The sequence below is a fragment of the Thamnophis sirtalis genome, unplaced genomic scaffold (assembly GCF_051295495.1).
Source record: "Thamnophis sirtalis isolate CommonGarterSnake01/CBP01778 unplaced genomic scaffold, rThaSir2_p1.2 scaffold_13, whole genome shotgun sequence".
Lineage (NCBI taxonomy): Eukaryota > Metazoa > Chordata > Lepidosauria > Squamata > Natricidae > Thamnophis > Thamnophis sirtalis.
The window spans coordinates 44,902,267-44,925,068 of NW_028261393.1; the positions used below are offsets into that span (position 1 = coordinate 44,902,267).

At 42.7% G+C, this 22,802-nt stretch overlaps 2 protein-coding genes across 2 annotated transcripts; one reads left to right on the forward strand and one right to left on the reverse strand.

Annotated features, from left to right (window-relative positions):
* Nucleotides 1-1,434: 1,434 nt before the first annotated feature.
* SATL1 (spermidine/spermine N1-acetyl transferase like 1) lies at nt 1,435-10,096 on the reverse strand. The gene is made up of 6 exons (XM_087727437.1): nt 9,609-10,096; nt 8,877-8,928; nt 7,338-7,418; nt 4,966-5,067; nt 3,613-3,653; nt 1,435-1,769 (listed from the first exon to the last, which is right to left on the reverse strand). Exons 1-6 carry the CDS (start codon nt 9,693-9,695, stop codon nt 1,599-1,601), a joined length of 534 nt encoding a protein of 177 aa, XP_087583563.1. The 5' UTR covers nt 9,696-10,096; the 3' UTR covers nt 1,435-1,598.
* Nucleotides 10,097-11,305: 1,209 nt separating this feature from the next.
* Nucleotides 11,306-20,846, forward strand: LOC106552540 (uncharacterized). Its single transcript, XM_014070850.2, has 7 exons — nt 11,306-11,492; nt 14,451-14,556; nt 16,078-16,257; nt 17,237-17,300; nt 17,567-17,649; nt 19,362-19,500; nt 20,682-20,846. The coding sequence occupies exons 1-7, from the start codon at nt 11,414-11,416 to the stop codon at nt 20,790-20,792; spliced, it is 762 nt and encodes a 253-aa protein (XP_013926325.2). The 5' UTR covers nt 11,306-11,413; the 3' UTR covers nt 20,793-20,846.
* The last annotated feature ends 1,956 nt before the right edge of the window (nt 20,847-22,802 follow it).

Below are 22,802 nucleotides of genomic sequence, written 5' to 3' on the forward strand. Positions count from 1 at the left end.
CAGAAACTGTGCCTGTTTTTAGTAATCTGCAGAAAGATGAGGATCAGGAATGTTTTAAGCCTGTAGAATTGATGGTGCAACTTTCAATCCATAAAAGATCAACGATATAGTTCTGTGCGCATGACTTTAATGAGTATGTTTCCCACACATCCTGTGTGCAATATCAAAGGCCTGGAAATGAAACCATATGAAGAACGGCTGCAGGATTTGGGCTTGGCTAGTCTAAACAAAATAAGAATTAGGGGTGACGTGGTAGCAGTATTCCAGTATTTGAGAAGCAGCCACAAAGAAGAAAGGGTCAAATTATTCTTCAAAGCACCGGAGGGCAGAAGAAGAAACAATGGTTGGAAGGTGATCAAGGAATAGAAGCAACCTGGAATTAAGGAGAAATTTCCTGACAGTGAGAACAATTAATCAGTGGAACAGCCTGCCTCCAGAAATCGTGGGTGCTCCATCAGTGGAAGTTTTTAAGAAGAAACTAGACAGCCACTTAACTGAAATAGTACAGATTCTCCTGCTTGAGCAGGGGGCTGAACTAGAAGACCACCAAGGTCCCTCCCAGCTCATTCATTCTATTCTATTCTTTTATAAAGAGAGATATTAGGCTGTCTAGAGGTATAACATCCACGATGTTCAGCTTATGGAACTAGCATTTATGGAATAGGATTGACTTCTTGATCAATCTCCCATTTCCAAGATGCTTTTTAGGAGCGCGCTCCCAAAATATTTTGTTTCTCACGAATGAAGGTAAATATATTGTACATGTTCCAGGATAACGTCACAGGATCCAATCTGTGTGGGTCAGGTGGTTTTCGGATTTCTCCCAAGCTGACCCCTGTAGATGCTAATGAACTTCTGCCTTTAGTCAAGGAGCCCTCAACAACCAAGAGAGCCCATCTAATGTGCCTGTGTACCGTATTTTTCGGATTATAAGACGCACTGGTGTATAAGGCACACCAAGATTTTGAAGAGGTAAGTAAGAAAAAAGTATTTTTTTCCTCCGTAGCCCCTAGGAGCATTCTGCAGGCTTCAGCAGGGCTGGGGGGAAAGGCAAAAATGCCCCCGTTCTTGCGAAAAAGGGGCGGAAAATGGTGTTTTTTGCAAAAACAGCATTTTTGCCTTCCCCTAGCCCTGCTGAAGCCTGCAGAGTGCTTCTGGGGGCTCAGAGAAGGCAAAAACACCTCCGTTTTTGCAAAAGACAAGACGTTTTCCCAAAAAATGGGATATGGGGACAGGGCTTTAGGAGGCCAAAAATGGCTGTATTCGGTGTATAAGACGCAGCAACATTTCCATGCCCTTTTAAAGGGGGGGGGGAGGTGTCTCTTATATTCCAAAAAATACAGTATGTATTTATTAAACAAATATTATTGGGGGGGGGGTGGAGATTTTGGGGCACACCAACACAGCTTGCCAATGGAAAACACCAGACTCCAATCACGTATCAAGCTATTGCCAGTCATAAATCAGGCAAGCTTCTTTTTAATTTTGTATGGCTAGTATTTGCCTGCTTTAGAGAGCTTCCCATTTTAGCCAGAGGTTTCCTTGGGACCGATGAGCCGACGGTGCGCCAACCTTGGAGAGAGAGAGATACTCCCGTGTTACTGTCCGGTAGCCATTCTGACGAGGTGCTCTTTATCGAATCGGAAGAGATGCCATCCCTCTTCGGTGGAGAGATCAGCCGCCCCGTGCCTCATGTAGTACTCGATCGACGGCTTGTTCCAAACCACGACGAGAAAGTGCATGCAGCTGCAGTTGGACTCGAGGGCGATCTGTTCAAGGGTAAAGCCAGAGGATTTGCATTGGAGAGCAAACACGAAGATGTTTGCAGTGCAATGCAGCAGAATCCACTATAGCGGGAGTCTCTAACCTTGGCAACGTTAAGACTTGGGGACTTCAACTCCCAGAGTTCAGGGAGTTGAAGTCCCCAAGTTCTGGGAGTTGAAGTCCCCAAGTCCTACCGTTGCCAAGGTTGGAGACCCCTGCACTACAGCTCAAATGTTGACCAATACAGCTTGTTGTACCGGTAACAAAACTTAGAATTAGTGACTTCCTTCACAACAGTCATTGCATGCAGAATTGTATACAGGTGGTCCTCAACTTAACACCCAGCATTTCTGTTGATAAGTTAATTTAATTTTGCCGCATTTTAACAACCTTCCTCGCCCCTGTTAAGTGAATCACTGCCGTTTTGCTGAGTTAATTAAAGGTAAAGGTTCCCCTTGCAGATATGTGCTAGTGGTTCCCGACTCTAGTGGGCGGTACTCATCTCCGTTTCAAAGCCAAAGAGCCAGCGCTGTCCGAAGACGTCTCCGTGGTCATGTGGCCGGCATGACTCAACACCAAAGGCACACGGAACGCTGTTACCTTCCCACCAAAAGTGGTTCCTCTTTTTCTACTTGCATTTTTACCTGCTTTCGAACTGCTAGGTTGGCAGAAGCTGGGACAAGTAACGGGAGCTCACTCCGTTGCACAGCGCTAGGGATTCGAACCGCTGAACCTCCGACCTTTCTGATCAACAAACTCAGTGCCTTAGCCCCTGAGCCACGGCGTCCCAATGAGTTAGTTACATGGTGGTTAAGCGAATCTATCTTCCCCGTTGACTTTGCTTGTCAGAAGGTCGCAAAAGGCGATCACATGATCCCCCGGGACACGGCAACTGTCATAAATATGAATCAATTGCCAATTGTCTGAATTTTGATCATGGGACCACGGGGATGCTGCAACAGTCGTAAGTATGAAAAATGGTCATAAGTCACTTTTCAGTGCTGTCGTAGTGTTGAACAGTCATTAAATGAACTGTAAGTCAAGGACTGCCGTATAATTGTATCGGCTTGTAGAATTGCTTATACAAAGCTAGAGGTCCATGTTTTTTTTGAGTTCTCCAGTGCTCTAAACCAATGGTTTTCAATCTTGGCCACTTTAAGATGCGTGGACTTCAATTCCCAGAATTCCCCAGGTAGTGCAAGTGGGCAAAGTAGAGAAATAATTGCTCTAAAGCTACCTGGGCAAAGCATGTGGACTAGAAGGAGATCAAGCCATTAAACCTTTTGTTAAGATTTGAATGTTTGTAGGTATAAAAATGGTTGCATTTTCATGCATACAATATATAGCTATAATTGAGCTATATATTTTTTTCTCTCTCTAACAACAGCTATGTTGCACATCAAATTTTGAAATGTAAAAGGAACATTCAGTCATGGAAACCTGTCTTTGCAATCTAAGAATTCATTTTTAGCAGATTTAGCCGCTGGCTGCAAATAAAACTGAACTTATGAGAGAGGTCAAAAAATTAAGACGGTGGACTCCATTGTCATCTTGACTTTTTCAGCCCTACAGACAACCCTGAGGCTGTGGCCTCTTTCTTTTGTGGACACAACCACGGAGTCCCCTCTAAATTTAATGTCCCGTCCTAGGAATGGCCATTTGGACTGAGGAATGATGTAAATTTTACCCACCAACTCAGGGAAAAGGAATCCCATTTTGGGGGAATTGCTGTAGCTTCTTTTTTTTTTTACTTTTCTGCTAGCTCTTTAGCAATAATTAGAGTTATCCAATGAAAATGATGAGCATAACATTTAAAATATAACTTAAAAGTCTTAAATGGTTACTTGCCTGACTTAAACTTTTTAAAAGTTCCGTTCCAATGCCCCAGCCTGCCAAAACACAGTTAAGAAACTCAGTTGTCTGAATTGGAAATTTTCCATTTTGTTCTAACCCAGGGGTCAGCAAACTGCGGCTCTGGAGCCTCATGTGGCTCTTTCCTCCCTCTGCTGCGGCTTCGTCACCGGTTGGCTCCACAATTTTGAGAGGAGCACAGGGGGAGAGAAGCACAGTGCGCCAGGAGAAAACTCTATGGCAAGGGGAAGAGTTTTTCCAGTTGTCTCCACAATTGATAGGGCTTTTGGTTATGACAGGTAGAGGAAAAAGTACGCCGCGCTAGGAGGAGACTCTATGGTGCGGGAACTGAACTTCCAGGCAGCTCCATGATTGAACAGGGGGCTTCTGGTTAGAACCTTTGTGGCTCCCGGTGTTTTCTTTTCTGTGGGAAACGGGTCCAAATGGCTTTTTGAATGTTTAAGTTTGCCGACCCCTGTTCTAACCCATAGAATTATCTGTTCAGTAAGCAAAAGCTTGCTAACATTGTATACAGGCTAAAACGTTTTTAGCTTCAGATCTTTTGAAAGGAAAAGAAAAACTGTAACTGCTTGGCTGCATCTATCAGGATGGAACCAATCCACCATTAGGTCAGGTGCATTCGCACCACAAATTTATATGTAGGGTACTTGAGTGGGGGGGGTTGGACTAGATGACCTACAAGGTCCCTTCCAACTCTGTTAATCTGTTATTACCGTGCTTCTCACCTTGGCGACTTGAAGATGGGGAGACGTCAAGCTGCCGAGGTTGGGACACTGCTATATTGGATAGTAACACATTCTTGGATTCACAAAATCTAAATAAATCCGGATTGTTCAACATGCTTGAAACCCATCACCCTAGTTGGGTAAAGGATACAAGCAACCACATTGTTGTGGCCTGCCAGCAGCCAGCAGAACTGGCAGCAGATTCGGACAGTGAGGAGGTTGGGGAGGAACATGGGCCAGTCCTGGAGTCTGGGGAAGGCTCTGATGAGGGCTCTGTGTCAGAGGCAGAGAGGGGCCCAGAGCCGTATGCCAGTTATCAGCTGCCTTCAGAGTCAGACATCAGTGAGGCAGACAAACAGCTGGAGACTGTTCCCAGTGTGTGCATGCGCAGAATTGCCAGATGACGGGAACAGGTAAAGAACTGGGGTCATCTTGGGATTAAGGCCACAGGTGGACGATGAACTGCCCCTCCCAGGGGAAACAAAAGAGGAGTGAAAGGGGAGTGGAGTTTGCAGGAGGCTAATTCCTAATTCCACCTGGTGATTCTTCCATTTCCTGGCTGCATTAAAAATGGGCAACAAAGAAACAGGGTCGTTAAAGTTACCTCTATATTCTTCCATAACATAAAAGTCTTCTAAGTATAACAGCTTGCCAATCCAAGGGTCGTAGGTAAAGTAATACATCGCAAAAGCTACAATACTTGCATCTGTGGGGGGTGAAAAGAAGAAGCATTGCTTTAAGGAATTACATCCCCCAAATGAAAAGGGTAAAGCTATAAAGCGACTAAAGAAATCCAGTTCAGTTTCCTTTAATTTCGTCAACTTAATATGACAGATTTTGTGATGAAAGTGGTTCTTGGAGAAAAGAGGATGTATGAAGATTTAAAGTAACCGCCTACCTAACTGCATTCTGGTAAGAACAGCCTTCTGTTAAAATGGACCAATAAATTAATTCCTCTCACTGAGTCATTGTGTTTTATTTTGAACTAGCACATACCCTGGCATTGCCCGGGTATTCATTTATACGGGGGAAATGTCCGGACCAAATGTAATTTCTAATGCTTTTTCTCCTCACCAGAGGGAGCCCCCTTGTGGAGTACTGTGAAGCATTACCATGGCAACTCCCCTGCACTGCACAGTAGAAGCCATTTTACAGCAGTACAGTAGAAGCCTTTTTAAGGCACAACAGGATGTATCTTAACAGAACACACACCACGGGGGTTTTTAGGGGTGTCTTACCCCCACAATATTTTTCTCTAGAGGGTAAGTCATCTGTGTATCAAGTTTGGTTGAAATTGCTCATGGCGTTCCAGAGTTATGCTAGAGCATACACACACGTGTATATACATACATACATGCATGCATGCATGCATGCATATATACATACATATATATATACAGTTAATATTTAGCAATAGCACTTAGATTTATATACTGCTTCTTCACTGCTTTACAGCCCTCTAAACAGTTTTACAGAATCAGCATCTTGCTCCCAAACAATCTAGGTCCTTATTTAGATGATGCAATGGGGCAATTCATGATGTCCAACTCATTGCTGGACAACTCAATCACAACTAACTTGCTGCGGAACAATTTAACAAATCTATTTAATTAGCGTTTTTTTTTTTTATGTTATTCAGATTTCATTCTGTTTACGTCCCTCCTTTTGCATCCTTTTTGTAGAATCCTTTTTGATTCTATTCCACCATTTCTTTGATATTACTGTAACTCTTGTCCTACAGCGAATTGTCATAGACCTTCACGCACTTGGTGGGAGTAATGAATTTGTGTGTATGAAAGCACAGCTCCTTTTCACAATTATTGTTGCCTTACTACTAATTGACTTTGACACCTCCGTTCACCTCGGGCTCAGAAGCAGCAGGAAAATGTCAGAAGGAGCCTCTGCATATCATGAGCACCTCTGAAAGTTCAATTGTTTTCCCCCACTGCCTTTTTATCCTACCCGCCGTCATTGAGAAAATTTAGCAGAATGAGGTAGGCAGAAGTAAAATACAGCCAGCCATTCTACTCCTGGGCTGAACAGAAGAGAGGTTCTTAATGGAAAAATAAATGTGTTGCCGTTATTTTTAAAAGGGTTGTTTTATATTTGGGACTCAAAACCAGATAATTCCAGGCACCTATTAAAAAAAGGGTAGAACAGTCTTTTTAAGCAACCCATTTTTTTAAAAGCCTCTTATGCCCTTGGTCCTCCTTTGTTACATTTTTGGAATATGTGGCTTCTGATAAAGCATAAATCACATGCATAGTCCCCCAAACCCTCTTTTATTTACACGGCTGTGAATTATGGTCATTCACAGCCCGTAATGATGCACAAAAATTCTGTGAAGAGTCTGACAGATGTCTGCTTGAGTTGCAACAATCTTTAAGAGTAATACTGATAAGTACCCACCTTTATCTCCCTTGAAACACTGCCAGAGACCTAATTGCCAATTAGTTTTGCGACGCCAAACAAAGCACAGTCAAACGGAGCTTCAGAGACCAGAACAAACAAATTGCTTCCTGCAAAGTCTCATGTCTGTGTGCTCCTCTTTTATGTCTTATGGGAGGGGCCAATCATCTCCAAGCTTTACTCCTAAGTTGCCCCTTTTGTCTTAACTGTTCTTGCTTTCTGGCAGCTCTGCACATGCACACACTAGGAACAAACTCACAGAGTTCTGCCTTGCTGATATCAGACTCCGGAGGCAGCACATCACTACCAGATGGCCTTGGCATCTTACTGAATACAGAATAACAGAGTTGGAAGAGACCTTGGAGGTCTTCTAGCCCAACCCCCTGGTCAAGCAGGAGACTTTATACCATTTCAGACAAATGATTGTCCAAACTCTTCTTAAAACAGTGGAGAAGCAAAAGACTGTTGAATTTCTTAGATACTCTTAAGCTCCGAACAGGTACTTTCCATCCTGCAAAGATAACTAGATTCATTTCACCAGCTAAAATAATATATTTGTTGGCTTACCTAACATTACATTTTCCGATGATACCTCTGCTACTAAACACTGGAAGAAGGGATGTGTTCCAAAACCATCTCGAAGTAAATCTGAAAAAATGTTCAATGAACATTGAATGAAGGGTGAGAAATACTACATGAAAATCACAAAAGAGAAGATCACCATTGGCCCGAAGCTTACCAAAGACAAAATGGTAAGTGGATGGATGGAAGGTGTAAGGTAGGTAGATGATAGATAGATAGATAGATAGATAGATAGATAGATAGATAGATAGATAGATAGATAGATAGATAGATAGATAGATAGATAGATGATAGATAGATAGATAGATAGATAGATAGATAGAGATAGATAGATAGATAGATAGATAGATAGATGATAGATAGATTAGATAGATAGATAGATAGATAGATAGATAGATAGATAGATAGATAGATAGATAGATAGATAGATGAGTGAAATAGGTAGGTAGGTAGGTAGGTAGATAGAAGATAAGACAAAATGGTAAGTGGATGAATGGATAGAAGATATACAATGGTTGGTAGGTAGGTAGGTAGGTAGGAAGGAAGGTAGGTAGGTAGGTAGGTAGATAGATGATAGATAGATAGATAGATAGATAGATAGATAGATAGATAGATGATAGATAGATAGATAGATACAAGATGGTGAGTGAATGGATGGATGATAGAAGAGATGACCAAATGTTATCCCCACTCTCTTACACAGAAACATCACAAACAAACACACATACACATACACACACAGATACCAGTGATGCATTTTTTTCTCTCCAGTCCCTCTTCCCTCTTGTCCCCATCCTCCTTCCCCTTTTCCCAAGGAAGGGCCCCATTTCTTCCCCTCCACCTTTACAAGACATCCTGCAGAGGAAGCCCTGTTTTGCCCCCAGCTGTTTCGTGTTTCTCTCCAGCCGGCCAAAGGGAAATTCTGGATGATTAAGATGCCAGCATGAGAGCAATTGGAATATGCCACATAGTGTAGTCGAATTGTTCTAAGAAAGAAGGGAGAAGTGCATTAGAGGATGGGAAAGAGGGAAGGTAGGGAAGGTCCCAGAAGAGGGGGGGGGAGGACACGGGCTTCCTTTGTTGTCAAACTAATGGTGAACTTTTTCAACGTAGAAAATATAGGCTGTCCTCAACTTATGACCACAACTGAGCCCCAAATTTCCATGGCTAAGTGAGACAGTTGTTAAGTGAATCATGCTCCATTTTATACCCTTCCTTCCCACGTTTGTTAAGTGAATCACTGCAGTTTAGTTCAGTTGCGAATCTGGCTTCTTCATGGACTTTGCTGGTCAGAAGATCGCAAAAGGGGGATCACATGACCATGGGACATTGTGACCGTCGTAAATATGAACCAGTCGCCAAGCATCCCGAATTTTGATCACGGGGATGCAGAAAAGGTCGTAAACATGAAAAACAGCCAAATGTCGCTTTTTTCAGTGCCATTGCAACTTTGATCACTAAATGAAAGGTAGGTAAGTCAAGGACGAGTTGTATAAAACACTCAAAACTGCTGGGTTTTTTTACCTGTTTCTGTTATTTTTACTGCTTCAGGCATGTTTTCATAAGCAGCCAGTTCCTGCCAAGGGAAGAAACCAGAATGTCACTGGGATAAAGAAAATAATGTTATTTGTTCGGACTTCTCAACAGTTGATAGGTTAGACCCCAATTCAACCCCATCTTCTTCTTCTCTCTTATTGTTGTGGCCCGCCCAGCGGAGCTGGTAGCAAAGTTGGACAGTGAGGAGTCTGGGGAAGAACATGGTTCCAGTCCTGGGGTCTGGGGAAGGCTCTGATGAAAGGTCTGCGTTGGAGGCAGAGATGGGGTCAGGGCCATCTGACAATTACCATCTGCCGTCGGAGATCAGTGGGGCAGAAGAACAGCTGGAGCCTGTTCCCGATGTACCCATGCACAGAGCTGCCAGGAGAAGGGAGCATTTAAGGAACGAGGGCTGACTTGGGAGTGAAGCCAAAGGTGGATGGTGAATGGCCCCTCCCATAGGGAATAAAAGAGGAGCGAAAGGGGAGTGGAGTTTGCAGGAGACAATTAGTTCATTCCTGCATTCTTGCCAAGTATTGCGGTGTCTGAAAGATATCGGCCTGGCCACTTTCCAAGCCTGATAAAGGTCGGTAATTGTGAACTATCTTGAAAGACTGTGGGAGAGGAAAGACTTTGCTGGAGAGGAATGAAATAAAAGGGGTTTATCAGGACGAGGACTCAGCTTCGTGCTGCTGGGGAAGCCTAAGTCAGAACACTTACTCTAATGAGTCGCATGATATGAGGACAGTCCTGTGGCTCAGCTGGTCGTACCCGGAAGCGATTCATGGAGCTGCTGTTGCCTTCCATAGTGAGACTTTGGAGCAGCCGAGCAGCTGTTCGCTTCCCACAAAGGGGCTTGAGCGCTGCTGAGCCTCTGCTGGGGCTGCTTCATTCACCATCTCAGAGAGTGATGGTCGGACAAGGCCAGAAAAAAAGAAAAAGAAAAGACAAAAGGAGAAGCAGAAGCCGCCTCCTCCCCCCGCCGCTGCCTTCCCCTGCGTTATCTTTTCTCCTGCCCGTTCACAAAGAATGGAGATTGGAGATGCGGTCTCTGTTTCTGGCTTGCTTCCATCCCAGCTTGTGCTGGGGTCACCCAACAGGCTGTGATCCTGCAAAGAGTCACAATGGGGCCAGCATCACAATATCCCATCTCTTGCTCATCTTCTTCCCTTATAAACAATTATCAAGACCCAAGGTGAAGGCGGGGAGGGAAGTTCTCAAGGTAGGACAACTCAGAGTCTACTTCTCAATGTTTGAAATCTCAAATGGAGGTTTAGGAATTGACTGATTAGCTTCTCTCTCTCTCTCTCTCTCTCTCTCTCTCTCTCTCTCTCTCTCTCTCTCTCCTGTTCCATTTCTTTGTTTCTTTCTCTCTCTCCTGTTCCATTTGTTTCTTTCTTTCTCTCTCTCTCTCTCTCTCTCCTGTTCCATTTCTTTCTTTCTTTCTCTCTTTCTCTCTCTTCTGTTCCATTTCTTTCTCTCTCGCTTTCTCTCTATCTTTCTCTCTCTCGTTCCATTTCTTTCTTTCTCTCTCTCTCTCTCTCTCTCTCTCTCTCCCATTTCTCTCTCTCTGTCTTTCTCTCCTGTTCCATTTCTCTCTCCTTCTCCTTCTCCTCCTCCTCCTCCTCCTCCTCCTCCTCCTCCTCCTCCTTCTTCTCCTTCTCCTTCTAACCACGCAAGTCAACGGATGTCCCCAAAAACGGATGGTAAGAAAAATGCTCAGGAAGGCCGACCTACAATATTTATTGGAATAGGTCTTCATTTAATGTTGGGGAAAAAAGAAACTGTAATAGCATTTAGATTTATATACCACTTCACAGTGCTTTACAGCCCTCTGTAAGCGGTTTACAGAGTCAGCCTATTGCCCTCAAACAATCTGGCTCCTCATTTTACCAATCATGGAGGGCTGAGTCAACTTTCAGCTGGTAAGGATCGAAATCAGAGGTGGGTTCCTACCAGTTCGCACCTATTTGGTGGAACCGGTTCGTTAAATCTACGGAACCGGTTCGTTAAATCTACGGAACCGGTTAGAAGAGGCTCCACCAGTGGACCCGAAAAGCAGGCCATACCTACAGAAGAGGTTCCAAACATTTTGGAAACCCACCACTGATCGAAATGCTGAATTGCTGGCAGCCAGCAGGCAGCAGAAGTAGCCTGCACTACTGCATTCTAACCATTGCACCACGTGATGATATCTGGGTGGGCGGGCAGGTGGAGCCTCCCACGGTCACCACAACCGGTTTGCCAGAACCAGAGAGAACCGGCTGAATATCATCTCTGCCTATATGCAATATAGGAAATGCTATGATCTCATGTCTAATCATTTATTTACATGAATATTGGTCTGAGAACCAATCCAAGAAGACCTATCTTTAGAGAAGTTAATTAAAAACCAGAAATGATGCTGTAAAAAGCAAGCTCAAAATCCATGGCCTTTGGTCTAATGTAAATCAAAATTATTCAGATTGGAATGAAAACTTCAGAAAGCAGGAAAAGGATCAAAACTCTCTTTTCGAAGGAATTCCATGATGTTTGCATCCAATCTCCACCTGCTCCAACTTCTGCTGTTAACCATCGTTTGCCTGACCTCACAAGCTGCAAATCGTAAGAAAACCTTTCTGATCTTCTTTTAGATGACTTCTGGTTAACTAGATCCCCCAGATGTCAGAATCAAGGGGAATCCTTTGGAACTTGACTTTTTTTTTTTTAAAGAGGTGGATGTAGTAAGGACTAGGATTAAAATCCGCAATGTTAATATTCACTTGTTGGAAACTAAACATAGACCTCAAGGGATATGTCTGTACAATATGATTTACCTAGTGCAGTTAAAGACTTAATATGTTAAACCTAGTTAGTTTCTTTGGATCTTAGCCTATGATGCAAACCTAGTTCAATAACGATGATCGTGGGAACCTAAAAAGGGGATTAATTTAATATCCATCCTGTAGTGTAAAAGAAGACAAAGATGAAAGATTGTTTCACTCAAGGTTCAAATTATCTTCTATCATACTTTGTTTTCATAGAGATATGGGGAACCAGGATTATAAATTCTCCGAGAACATCTACCTTACTTGAGACTGAAAGTCCAACTATTGCTGAGAAACAGAAGGGGAATAGAAATAGAATAGAAATAGAATAGAAATAGAATAGAAATAGAATAGAAATAGAATAGAAATAGAATAGAAATAGAATAGAAATAGAATAGAAATAGAATAGAAATAGAATAGAAATAGAATAGAAATAGAATAGAAATAGAATAGAAATAGAATAGAAATAGAATAGAAATAGAATAGAAATAGAATAGAAATAGAATAGAAATAGAATAGAAATAGAATAGAAATAGAATAGAAATAGAATGGAATGGAATAGAATAACAGAGTTGGAAGGGACCTTGGACCTTGATCTTCTAGTCCAACCCCCTGCTCAGGAAACCCTACACAAATGGTTATCCAACATCTTCTTAAAAGCTTCCAGTGTTGGAGCATTCACAACTTCTGGAGACAAGTTGTTCCACTGATTAATTATCCTAACTATCAGGAAATTTCTCCTAAGTTCTAAGTTGCTTCTCTCCTTGATTGGTTTCCACTCATTGCTTCTTGTTCTACCCTCAGGTGCCTTGAAAAATAGTTTGATTCCCTCTTCTTTGTGGCAACCCCTGAGATATTGGAACACTGCTATCATGTCTCCCCTAGTCCTTCTTTTCATTAAACTAGATATACCCAGTTCCAGCAACCGTTCTTCATATGTTTTGGCCTCCAGTCCCCTAATCATCTTTGTTGCTCCTTTCTGCACTCTTTTTTTTAAAAAAAATTATTAACAAACATGTAAAATATATACACACACAAAACTTAGACGTACACCCCATTTATACAATACAATACAAACAGGAGTTTCCTGTTCTTTCTAATAGCAATTATCAATCGATACCGCTCACCTTATATTATTTCCCCTTCTATTGTATTTCATTTGGATTTCACCATTTTTAACCCTCTCTGCACTCTTTCTAGAGTTTCCACATCTTTTTTACATCGTAATGACCAAAACTGAATGCAGGATTCCAAGTGTGGCCTTACCAAGGCATTAGAAAGTGGTATTTTCACGTGCTCTTAGAATAGAAATAGAATAGAAATATCTTGACTGATTCAAGAAAAAGAAATACATTTTAAGGATTTTTTTTCCTCCATGGAATCCAGTTTCTGTCTTTGGGCTGAGAGTACTCAAAAACACCTTATGGTTCTACAATCATGGGAATATAGCTAAAGATAATTAGATTTTTTTAAAATCCCGAGTGTAGATATTTCCAGAAAGAGATTGTTCTTATCTACTGGCAACCTAGGGTAGAAATATAGTTTTAGAAGTGAATTATTATTGTTGTTATAGAAGAATTTAAAATGAAATCGATGCCCTTATCAAAGTCAGCGGTTAATTACACAAAACACAATCCAATCCTTTCTTTTCCAGACAGGAAAAAGTGACTTGTTGGTAATTTGGGAAAAGGGAAGATAAGCTAGAAAAAAAGTAAATAACCACATTTTGGTTTGGTTTTTCCTCATATAATAGAAAGGGACCAGGTTCACATATGGCGGTAAGTCGTAGTTTGTTTGTTAAGTAAGTCTTATTTGGGTATTCTGACATGTGAAAGTCCATCTAATCCAGGGGTGTCAAACTCAATTTCATTGAGGGCTGCATCAGGGTTGTGTTTGACTTCAAGGTGGGGGGCAGCGTGCCCAGGGTGGGCATGACCAGCCTGACATCCCTCCTGTTGGGGCCGCTTGTGGTGGCATGAGCGCTCTGCCAGGGAAAATGGGCTCCCGAGCTCCGTTTTCTGCTGCCACGGCCTCCTGCAACCCTCTGCCAATAAAAACGGAGGGTTGCAGGAAACTATGACAGCTGAAAATGGTGCTTGGGAGCCCATCTTCCCTTGCAGAAGCACCATGAGCCTCTCCTTTGCTGTTTCCAGGGCGGCCCCATGGGCCAGATCTAGGTATCCCGTGGGCCGGATCTGGGCCCCGGGCCTTGAATTTGACACCCCTGATCCAGGGGTGGGTTCCATGCCGGTTTGCTCAGGGATGCGCTTTGGATGCATGGGCAGGCGCTTGATGCACACTACACACTCTTGTGCAGTAAGTAAAAACAAAAAAACAAGATGGCGGTGCCTATGGCGCCACCAATAGAATTGGTTTGGGGGCGTGGCCAGCCAAGTTACTACCAAATTGGCCGAACGGATCCGAACTAGTAGGAACCCACCTCTGCCCTGATCTAATCCAACATTCTTTACAATAGAAACAAAGTTTGTTTGTTTTTTAATTCCACTAAGCATGGCTTGCTATGCTGTTAAATGAACCATACTTAGCTCTGTTCTCCTACAACGCTAAGCCATAAGTCTGGCTTATGAAGGACAATAGCCAAGCTGACGAGAATGTACCACATCGAAAACAATTAAACTATATTATGGTTAACACAGTGCATTAACCTGGTGGTGAGCGACCCACATATACAGTTGAAATTTGCTCTTGGAAATCCAGTGATGACGTTGGAACTGAAGTGTGCCTTGTTTTCCAGCTGACTGCACCCATGTTGCAGACTTTGGCAACTGTGTAGGTGACACAAATGATTTTTGCCCTAAAGGGATTGCCTGCGGTTGTAAAGATAAAGCTCCTTATTGCAAGTAAGTAAGTTAACTTCCTTGTTTTGAGAATTAGGGAGAAGGGCTATATTTGCAAAGCCCAGTCTCTTCTTATAAGCCTCCAGAGATGGAAAATTTATGACTTCTATAGAGACAACTTCCATTCTGAACTTTTTCTTTCTTGGTAAACTAAATCTAGCTAGGTAGCCCTCTTTCCATCTCTCTCTCTATCTCTCTCCCTCCCTCCAGCTTTCTTGACTATATTCTCTCTAGCTTCTCTTTACATACTTGAACATGGCTATCATCTCTCCCCTAAGCTTTTTTTTCGTCATCCAACTTCCAAAAGTTAAGTCTTCCTGTCCTTGAAGGCATGCCCTCAAGCTCTTGAATCATCTTTGTTGCCCACCCCTGAAACTTTGTTGATAAGCAAACTCGGTCTGAATGTTTGAGGCAGATAACTACTTGCAAACATTACTCCAGAACACACTGTCCAAGGAGCTGCTGATTCTGTTCTACAGAGGAATGATTGACTCTGTCCTCTGCAGCTCCATAACTGTCTGGTTTGGCTCTGCAACCCAACAAGACAGACACGGACTTCAGAGGAGAATCAGAACTGCAGAAAAAACAATGGCTACCAACCTGCCTTCCATTGAGGACCTGCGTACTTCACGAGTCAAAAAGAGGGCTGTGAAAATATTTACAGACCCCTCACATCCTGGACATAAATTGTTTCAACTCCTACCCTCAAAACGGCACCATAGAGCATTGCACACCAGAACAATAGATACAAGGACAGTTTTCTCCCGAACGCCATCACTCTGCTTAACAACTAATTCCCTCACCACTGTCAAACTATTCACTAAGTCTGCATTACTATTAATCTTCTCATCGTTATTAGCCCCCAACCCCTCCTACTTATGACTGTCTATCTAACTTTGTTGCTTGTATCCTTATTCCTTGTGTGTCCAATCACACTTGACCAATATTCTATTCTATTCTATTCTATTCCATTCCACTCCACTCTACTCTATATTCTGTTCTCTTCTGTTCTGTTCCGTTCCATTCTCATTCTCTTATACTCTACTCTATATTCTGTTCTATAGCAATAGCAATAGCAGTTAGACTTATATACCGCTTCATAGGGCTTTCAGTCCTCTCTAAGCGGTTTACAGAGTCAGCATATTGCCCCCAACAATCCGGGTCCTCATTTTACCCACCTCGGAAGGATGGAAGGCTGAGTCAACCCTGAGCCGGTGAGATTTGAACAGCCGAACTGCAGAACTGCAGTCAGCTGAAGTAGCCTGCAGTGCTGCATTTAACCACTGTGCCACCTCGGCTCTACCCTACCCTACCCTACCCTACCCTACCCTACCCTACCCTACCCTACCCTACCCTATCATTACTTGCAAATGTTACTCCAGAACACAAGGAAGCCCTTGATTTTAGCATTCAACCCTAGAGCTGTTGGTTGGATTAGCACCCAACTTCATGATGCAAGCTATGCTTTGCAGGGAAAGTGCTTCAAAGCTTCTCAATTTTGGTCTCCTCCATTTCTATCTCTAGGTGTCCCTCCTACCGAAACAAATGGGCAGATTATTGGTACATGGGGCCCAAATGTAACTACCTGTGGAGCACCCTGGACTTGATTTTGATGATCGCAGTACCTGCAGTAACATTGTCTATGGTTGTCTTCACCTTAACGAAGTGGACTGCCTACTGTAGAAGCCAGCCGAAAAAGAGCAGGTGAGTTGATTTGGGGCAAGAAGAGAAGACCTGTTTTGATCAAGGTAGGATTTACCGATATTTGCACCAAATCCCTCCCCTGATCGGTGAATGTATACCGTATTTTTCAGAGTATAAGAAGCACCGGAGTATAAGACGCACCTTAGTTTTGGGGGAGGAAAATAGGCACATAGGTTTGCTGGTTTTGAATGCGCGCACACATGCTTTTCATCCCCTGGTTGGGGATGAAAAACAGCTTCTGAAGCACAGCTGATCATCAGAGAGAAAAGCAATGAGAAAAGCAGGCAAAGCCAGGGAGATGCTTCACTCCTTAGCGCTGCATTAGGGTTGAAAAAAAGCTTCGAAAAAGCTACATTCGGAGTATAAGACGCACCCACATTTTCAGCCTCTTTTTGGGAAGGAAAGTGCATCTTATACTCTGAAAAATACAGTAACACCGAACTAAAAGTGTCAAACATCCCGATAAAGAAGGAGCTTAGGAGCAGCACAGAAGTGGATGTTCATCTAACATACTAAGCCATAGTTTGTCTAATTATGGTTTATCACCCTACAATAAGCTGAGATCAGGGATTGTATTCATTTATCGTCCCTACCAGTTCACAAATGTGAGTGTCCGTGCATGTGCTCAGGCTAAAAAAATGGTCTATTTTTAATGGTCTATGATCCTAGTTTTAGTGGCAAAGACATAGAAGCCAGGGGAGTATGAGTTCCAGTTTCACCTTAGGCACAAAGCCAGCTGGATGCCCTTGAGCCAGTCACTTTCTCTCAGCCCTAGGAAGGAGGTAAGGACAAACTCTTATGAAAAACCTTTGGATGAAAATTTCCGGGAATATGTCCAGACAATCTCCAAGAATTGAACACGGCTGAACAAAATAAATATGCTTTGCTTAGCTTTTTGTTTCCTCGTCAAGGGTATGCTATATTTAAACTTAATATTTCTTTTTTTTTTTTTAATCTGATATTTTGGGAATATTTTCAGAAGTCAAGAAAGGCAACCAGGGCGCCCAGCTTCTGCCATGCCAAATAACCCCCAAAGACAGCTGGTAAGCTAATACGTTTTGAATTTATTTCATTGTTGTTATTATGGCTTTGTTTTGTTTAGTATGATTACTTTTGATTTAATTCAATGAGGTTTTTAAAGGGTTTTTCCCTCCAGTTTTATTTTATCTCCATCAACGTAATCTTGACCTATTTCATTTTTCATCAATATTGTTATTTTGGAATGCTTCCCCCCCCCCCCACACTTTTAAAACAATAATCAAAATCAAAGCAATCTGCTTATTTCTCATTTGTGATTTTTCTCGTGCAGGAAGCCCAGCCCAAACAAATGTCGGCGTTTCCCAGGCCTTTGGCCCAAAACCAAGCGGAGATCCCCTTTCCTGATAGATCCAGGTATGACCTGCTGCAGGGGTGGGTTCCTGCCAATTCTAACCTCTTCTATAGAAGAGGTTCCACAAATCTACAGTGCCGTTTAGAACCGGTTCCAGCTCCCTCCTCCCGCCCATCCGCTCATCATCAAGATGAAGAGCGAGAGGAGGAATTCTGGGAGTTGAAGTCCACAAGTCTTAAAGCTGTCAAGATTGAACACCCCTGGGTTTTTTTTCTAAAGGGTTAGGGGTGCAAGGGTCTAGTAACTTGACAGCTTTAAGATTTGCACACTTCAATGCCAGAGTTCCTGAGCCAACATGACTGGAGGAGGAATTCTGGGAGTTGAAGTCCACAAATCTTAAAGCTGTCAGGTTTGAACACCCCTGGGTTTTTTTTTCTAAAGGGTTAGGGGTGCAAGGGTCTTGTAACTTGACAGCTTTAAGACTTGCGTGCTTCAATGCCAGAGTTTCTGAGCCAACATTTTGGTTGCTAAGCAAGAACGTTGTTAAGTAAGTTTTACCACATTTTACAAGTTGGCCACGCCCACTCAGTCACATGGCCGGCAAGCCACTCCTACCCAGTCACATGGCCAGCAAGCCACTCCCACAAAGCAGGCCACACCCACAGAAGAGGTTCTAAAAAAAATTGTAACCCACCACTGACCGGCTGGGATAAAAACTGGTGTTTTCTATCACAGGGCCTGAATCCAGATTGTTAACTTTCTTCCACACTTGAAAAGTGAAGCTCGTGTTGCCCCCACTAATTTTAAGCATTGGTTTAAAATGTTTAGATGGAAATGCAGTCTAGGTAGTCCTCAACTTACAACAGCCCGTTTAGTGACAGTTCGAAATTGCAACGGCACTGAAAAACGTTGGTTATGCCTGCTTTTCACTCTTACGACCATTGCAGCGTCCCTCGTGGTCATGGGATCAAAATTCAGACGCTTTGCAACTGACCCATGTTTATGACGGTTGCAGCGTCCCTCATGGTCATGTGATCCATTTATGACCTTCTGACAAGCATGTTACTAACTTAACAACTGCAGTGATTCACTTAACGATTGTGGCAAGAAAGGCCGTAAAATGGGACAAAATTCAGTGAATTTTGTGAAAGTCATTGCATTTCAGTGAATTTTGTCCCATTTTACGACCTTTCCTGCCGTAATCGTTAAGTGAATCACTGCAGTTGTTAAGTTAGTAACATGCTTGTCAGTTGTTAAAACTGTCTCACTTAGCAACATAAATGTAAGGCTTCATTCTGGTTGTATGTTGAGGATATCTGTACCATCCACTCAACTTGGCTTAATCTGGACTCTGTGTGTGTATGTGTGTGTGTATAGCATAAACCCACTATTTAGACATAGGCACACGTACGCACACATAGAGTCCACACCCAGAAAGAAGCTATTTCACATTATTTCATGACACTATTCCATCTACAGTAATTTGCTTGAAAATCAGTTCAAAGGGAATATTTATTGGGAAGTCAGCTGTACAGTAACTTCCACATTGTGATGACTACACATACAATAGGCGGAAAAAAGCTCCCTTTCCCAATAAGCAGAGAAAATTAGTAACAGTGGAAAATTTGTATTTGTTTATGCGTCTGCTTTCATTTCCTGGCCGATACAGTAAATCGAGCCATATGTGGTTTAGCTTAACGTGTTGCAGGAATACAACGCCTAAGTTTTCATTTCCAGAATGTGTTTATGGTTATCTTCCATTTTCTCATGACAGCTACTCACCCCAGAGACCTCTTCCAAGGGCAGTCCCATCTGCCCAAGCTGGCCAGAGTAACCACTGGGTGAATGAGATACCAAGTGCGGATTATGATCAAGAAGCCCCATTTGAAGAGGTGCCTATGAGGCTGTTTCCGGTATGTCCAGATTTTGGCTGTGTACAAAAATGGCATTTTTTTCCAGAGTGTTCTTGGTATCAGTGGAAAAAGCCACCTTTGCTTCTTTGAAGGAATCAGCTTCCACTGATTCTGCTTCAAACTTGTCATTTCCTAGTGCCCAACAATAGGGCACATATATATAGAGAGACATATATACTGAGAGACCTATATAGAGCTTTTGGGGGAAAGAAATAATTTTCATCATTGTGCAAATAGAATGTGGCCCATATAAGCCAGCAGTGTGCGGCGGCAGCCAAAGAAGCCAACGCAATCCTATGTTGCATTAACAGAGGAATACAATCAAGATCAAGTGAGGTACTACCACTCTATGAAGCCTTAGTAAGACCACACCCAGAATCCTGTATTCAGTTTTGGTCGTCACACTATAAAAAAGATGTTGAGACTCTAAAAACAGTGCAGAGAAGAGCAACCAGGATGATGAGGGGACTGGAGGCTAAAACACGATGAACGGTTGCAGAAACTGGGCATAGCTAGGCTAGTGAAGAGAAGGACCAGGAGAGATATGAGAGCAGTCTTCCAATATTTAAGGGGTTGCCACAGAGAGGAGGGGGTCAAGCTATTTTCCAAAACATGTGAAGCCCAAAGAATAATAGATGGAAACTGACCAAGGAGAGATTCAGCCTAGTTAAAATAGCATTTGCACCTGGAAGCAGTGTTTCCGTAATCAAGAAATACTTGATTATAATGAGACCTGACTAGTTCAAAAGGCCCTTTTATTTAAGCTCTAAAGCCCAAATTTTCAGAGGTTATTCTAATGCCAGTGTCCAGGAAACACCCTGCTGGAAGTCAGTTCCTCTACATGGATTTAGGCTTACCAGTTCTGAGCTGCAAAAGTCTAGACAACTACTGAATGGCATAAAATAATTAGTTTTAATGGTATTTAGTGATTGTTCAGATCTTTGTAGCCTGGATAAGGTAGGTCTACTTTGTTTTAATATAACTGGCTATGGTTGGCATGCCCTCTTTCTCACTCTCCTTATTTTTGTGGACTTTTCAATTGGGAGAAACAAGTCAAACACCCTATCTCGAAGATTGCATAGACTTTTCAATTGGGAGAAACAAGTCAAACACCCTATCTCGAAGATTGCATAGCTGAAACACTCCCTTAAGTAACTTTTAATCTTAATTTTCCTTTACAGAAACCTAAGGTATCGGTTCGTGACTATGGGGAGAACAGTTCCCAGCCAATGAACCATCTCATTGCTAATGCACCCTCTAGATTTGTTAATCCACAGTATGCATATAACTAAAAGGAACTTCAGAAAACTGAAGTGTCTTATGGTATAATAAAATTATCAGATAAATTCTTTTGCCTGTTTCATTCTTTATTCTTCAGAGTTGTAGTCCTCAAAATAGTCTTCAGGTTGTCCCAAAGGTGCTTTTTCAAGAAGCAACTGAACTTTCTTGAAACATTTGAGGACATTTTGCTTCTCATCCAAGAAGCTTCTTCAGCTGTGACAAGATAGTTGGGAATGGAAAGATCTACATTCCTTGCAGACAGCTGGTCATTTGCATCCTTTTAGAGTTGATGATGGGATGCATGACAACCCCACAATATTTCAGTACTTATTTTGCAGTCCCAGAATGAAGATATTGAACCGGAGGACCACCCACTATCTTAATCTTAAAGGGGCTTTTTTTTTTTTGCATTATCACAGTAGAACTTCATCAGTTGTGTTTTATGGAGAATTGTTGGTAGAAATATACATCTGGTTCAGTTGCAAGCTGGGAGAAAGACACTGGAAACATGGAGGCTGATTGGAAAGATGGTTTAATAATGAAGCAGAACCACCAAGCACAAGCACACAGTTCTGATACAGCTGACCAGAGGGAGTTGGGGTAATGGTGTTATACCTTCTTTGGGTTTTGAACTTGAATCTTTCTGTTCCTGTGTATTCTATTGGCTGTTGCCAGATTCTCATGGGGTCATAACTGGCTCTATAGGCAAAAGAAGAAATGCACATCCTAGTATCTGAGCTCCCAGGTTTGGTTGAAGTTTGGGCTGCTCTGGGGGTCATGCAATTCCTATTGTTGCTTAATGGCTTTAGTCCTGTTTTGGCTCTTGGGTGAGGGTATTTGCTTATGAATACAGCTATCTAGATACTTGTCTTCTTTCAATAGGCTCTTTATCTCAAGTGCTGACATCTGCTGTGGGCTATTAAGGAAAGGGTGGGGGGCTTCCCACAGTATTATTTAAATGTTTGATAGGGTAAATATTGATCATAGCCCATACAAACAAAAGCTCTTTGGAGCTTGTCCTCCTCTAAAAAAAAATGCCCTAAGAGCAAAAAATTTAAGAAACTCCCGAGTATGCCTTTCACTGTTATTCTCCCTCTTTAGCAGCATCAAAAACTTTAGCAGTGTGTGTGTGATGCCCGTTGCTCTTCATAAATTTGGAATGCAGAAAGACAAAAGGGCATCCTATGTTAAAGATGCAGGAGGAGCTTTGTTCTTTGCTCCTGCAAAACTTTTTTTTTCTTCACCCTTCCTGAGACTTGATGGGAATATTAGAAAATGCAATCCAGTCCCCTTTCATGTACCTAGCAAAAGATTGCAAATCTTGCTATTTGTGGAGTAATACGTAGGTGAATTTTAACCTTTTTTTAAAGGCCCGTTTAAAATGTTGGCCGTTATGAATTTTGAGGGCTGTTGTTGAGTTTTGCTCCTGTAAAGGAAACCCAGGCAAATGTCCATTTGCATTGCTCGGTAGAAACAAAACGTTCACAAACAAAACTGGCACTTTATTGGTACGTTTCATTGCAAGAATAACAGGAATCCGATAAGAGATCAGGGATTGTTAGAAGATAAAGGTTGGACTTCGGCCACTTCTTTTATAAAAAAAATAACTCATTAAAATCGAGGGGAAAAGACAATCATGGTAACATTGCAACGACACATTTTTCTGCGCATTTCTGAAGTCTGCCCTCCCACCCCCGGGAAATGGTCTTGACGTGAGACGCTACCCGTAGAATCGCCCGTTTGGTTGGTTTCTCGTGCGCCGCCCTCCCGCCTTTTCCCCCCTCTGGGTGTTTTTCGCTCCTGGCTTTTGTTCGCCCGCTTTCCTTTCTCCTCCCCGCCCTCACCCTTCGACTCAGGGAAAGATGCGGGCGCCGCGGAGCTTCACTCGCCTCCGCGCGCATGCTCCCTCGAAGGAAAAGTGGAGGGGGGGGGAGAAAGGCAACCCAGGGGGACGACGCGCCTGGGTGACGTGTTCCGGCGGCGGCTGTTCGCGAGGACGGCGCAGGGGGGAAAACAGGGAG

Bases quoted from the DNA above. Each gene is read 5' to 3' on its own strand.
- SATL1 (XM_087727437.1), bottom strand. From the start codon at position 9,695: ATGGAAGGCAACAGCAGCTCCATGAATCGCTTCCGGGTACGACCAGCT. The intron at 5,068-7,337 runs GTAAGCCAACAA...CACCCCCCACAG, and splicing joins ATCGGAAAATGTAATGTTAG to ATGCAAGTATTGTAGCTTTT. The intron at 1,770-3,612 runs GCAAGTAACCAT...ACCCTTGAACAG, and splicing joins TTTTAAAAAGTTTAAGTCAG to ATCGCCCTCGAGTCCAACTG.
- LOC106552540 (XM_014070850.2), top strand. From the start codon at position 11,414: ATGATGTTTGCATCCAATCTCCACCTGCTCCAACTTCTGCTGTTAACC. The intron at 14,557-16,077 runs GTAAGTAAGTTA...TTCTATCTCTAG, and splicing joins GATAAAGCTCCTTATTGCAA to GTGTCCCTCCTACCGAAACA. The intron at 17,301-17,566 runs GTAAGCTAATAC...TTTCTCGTGCAG, and splicing joins ATAACCCCCAAAGACAGCTG to GAAGCCCAGCCCAAACAAAT.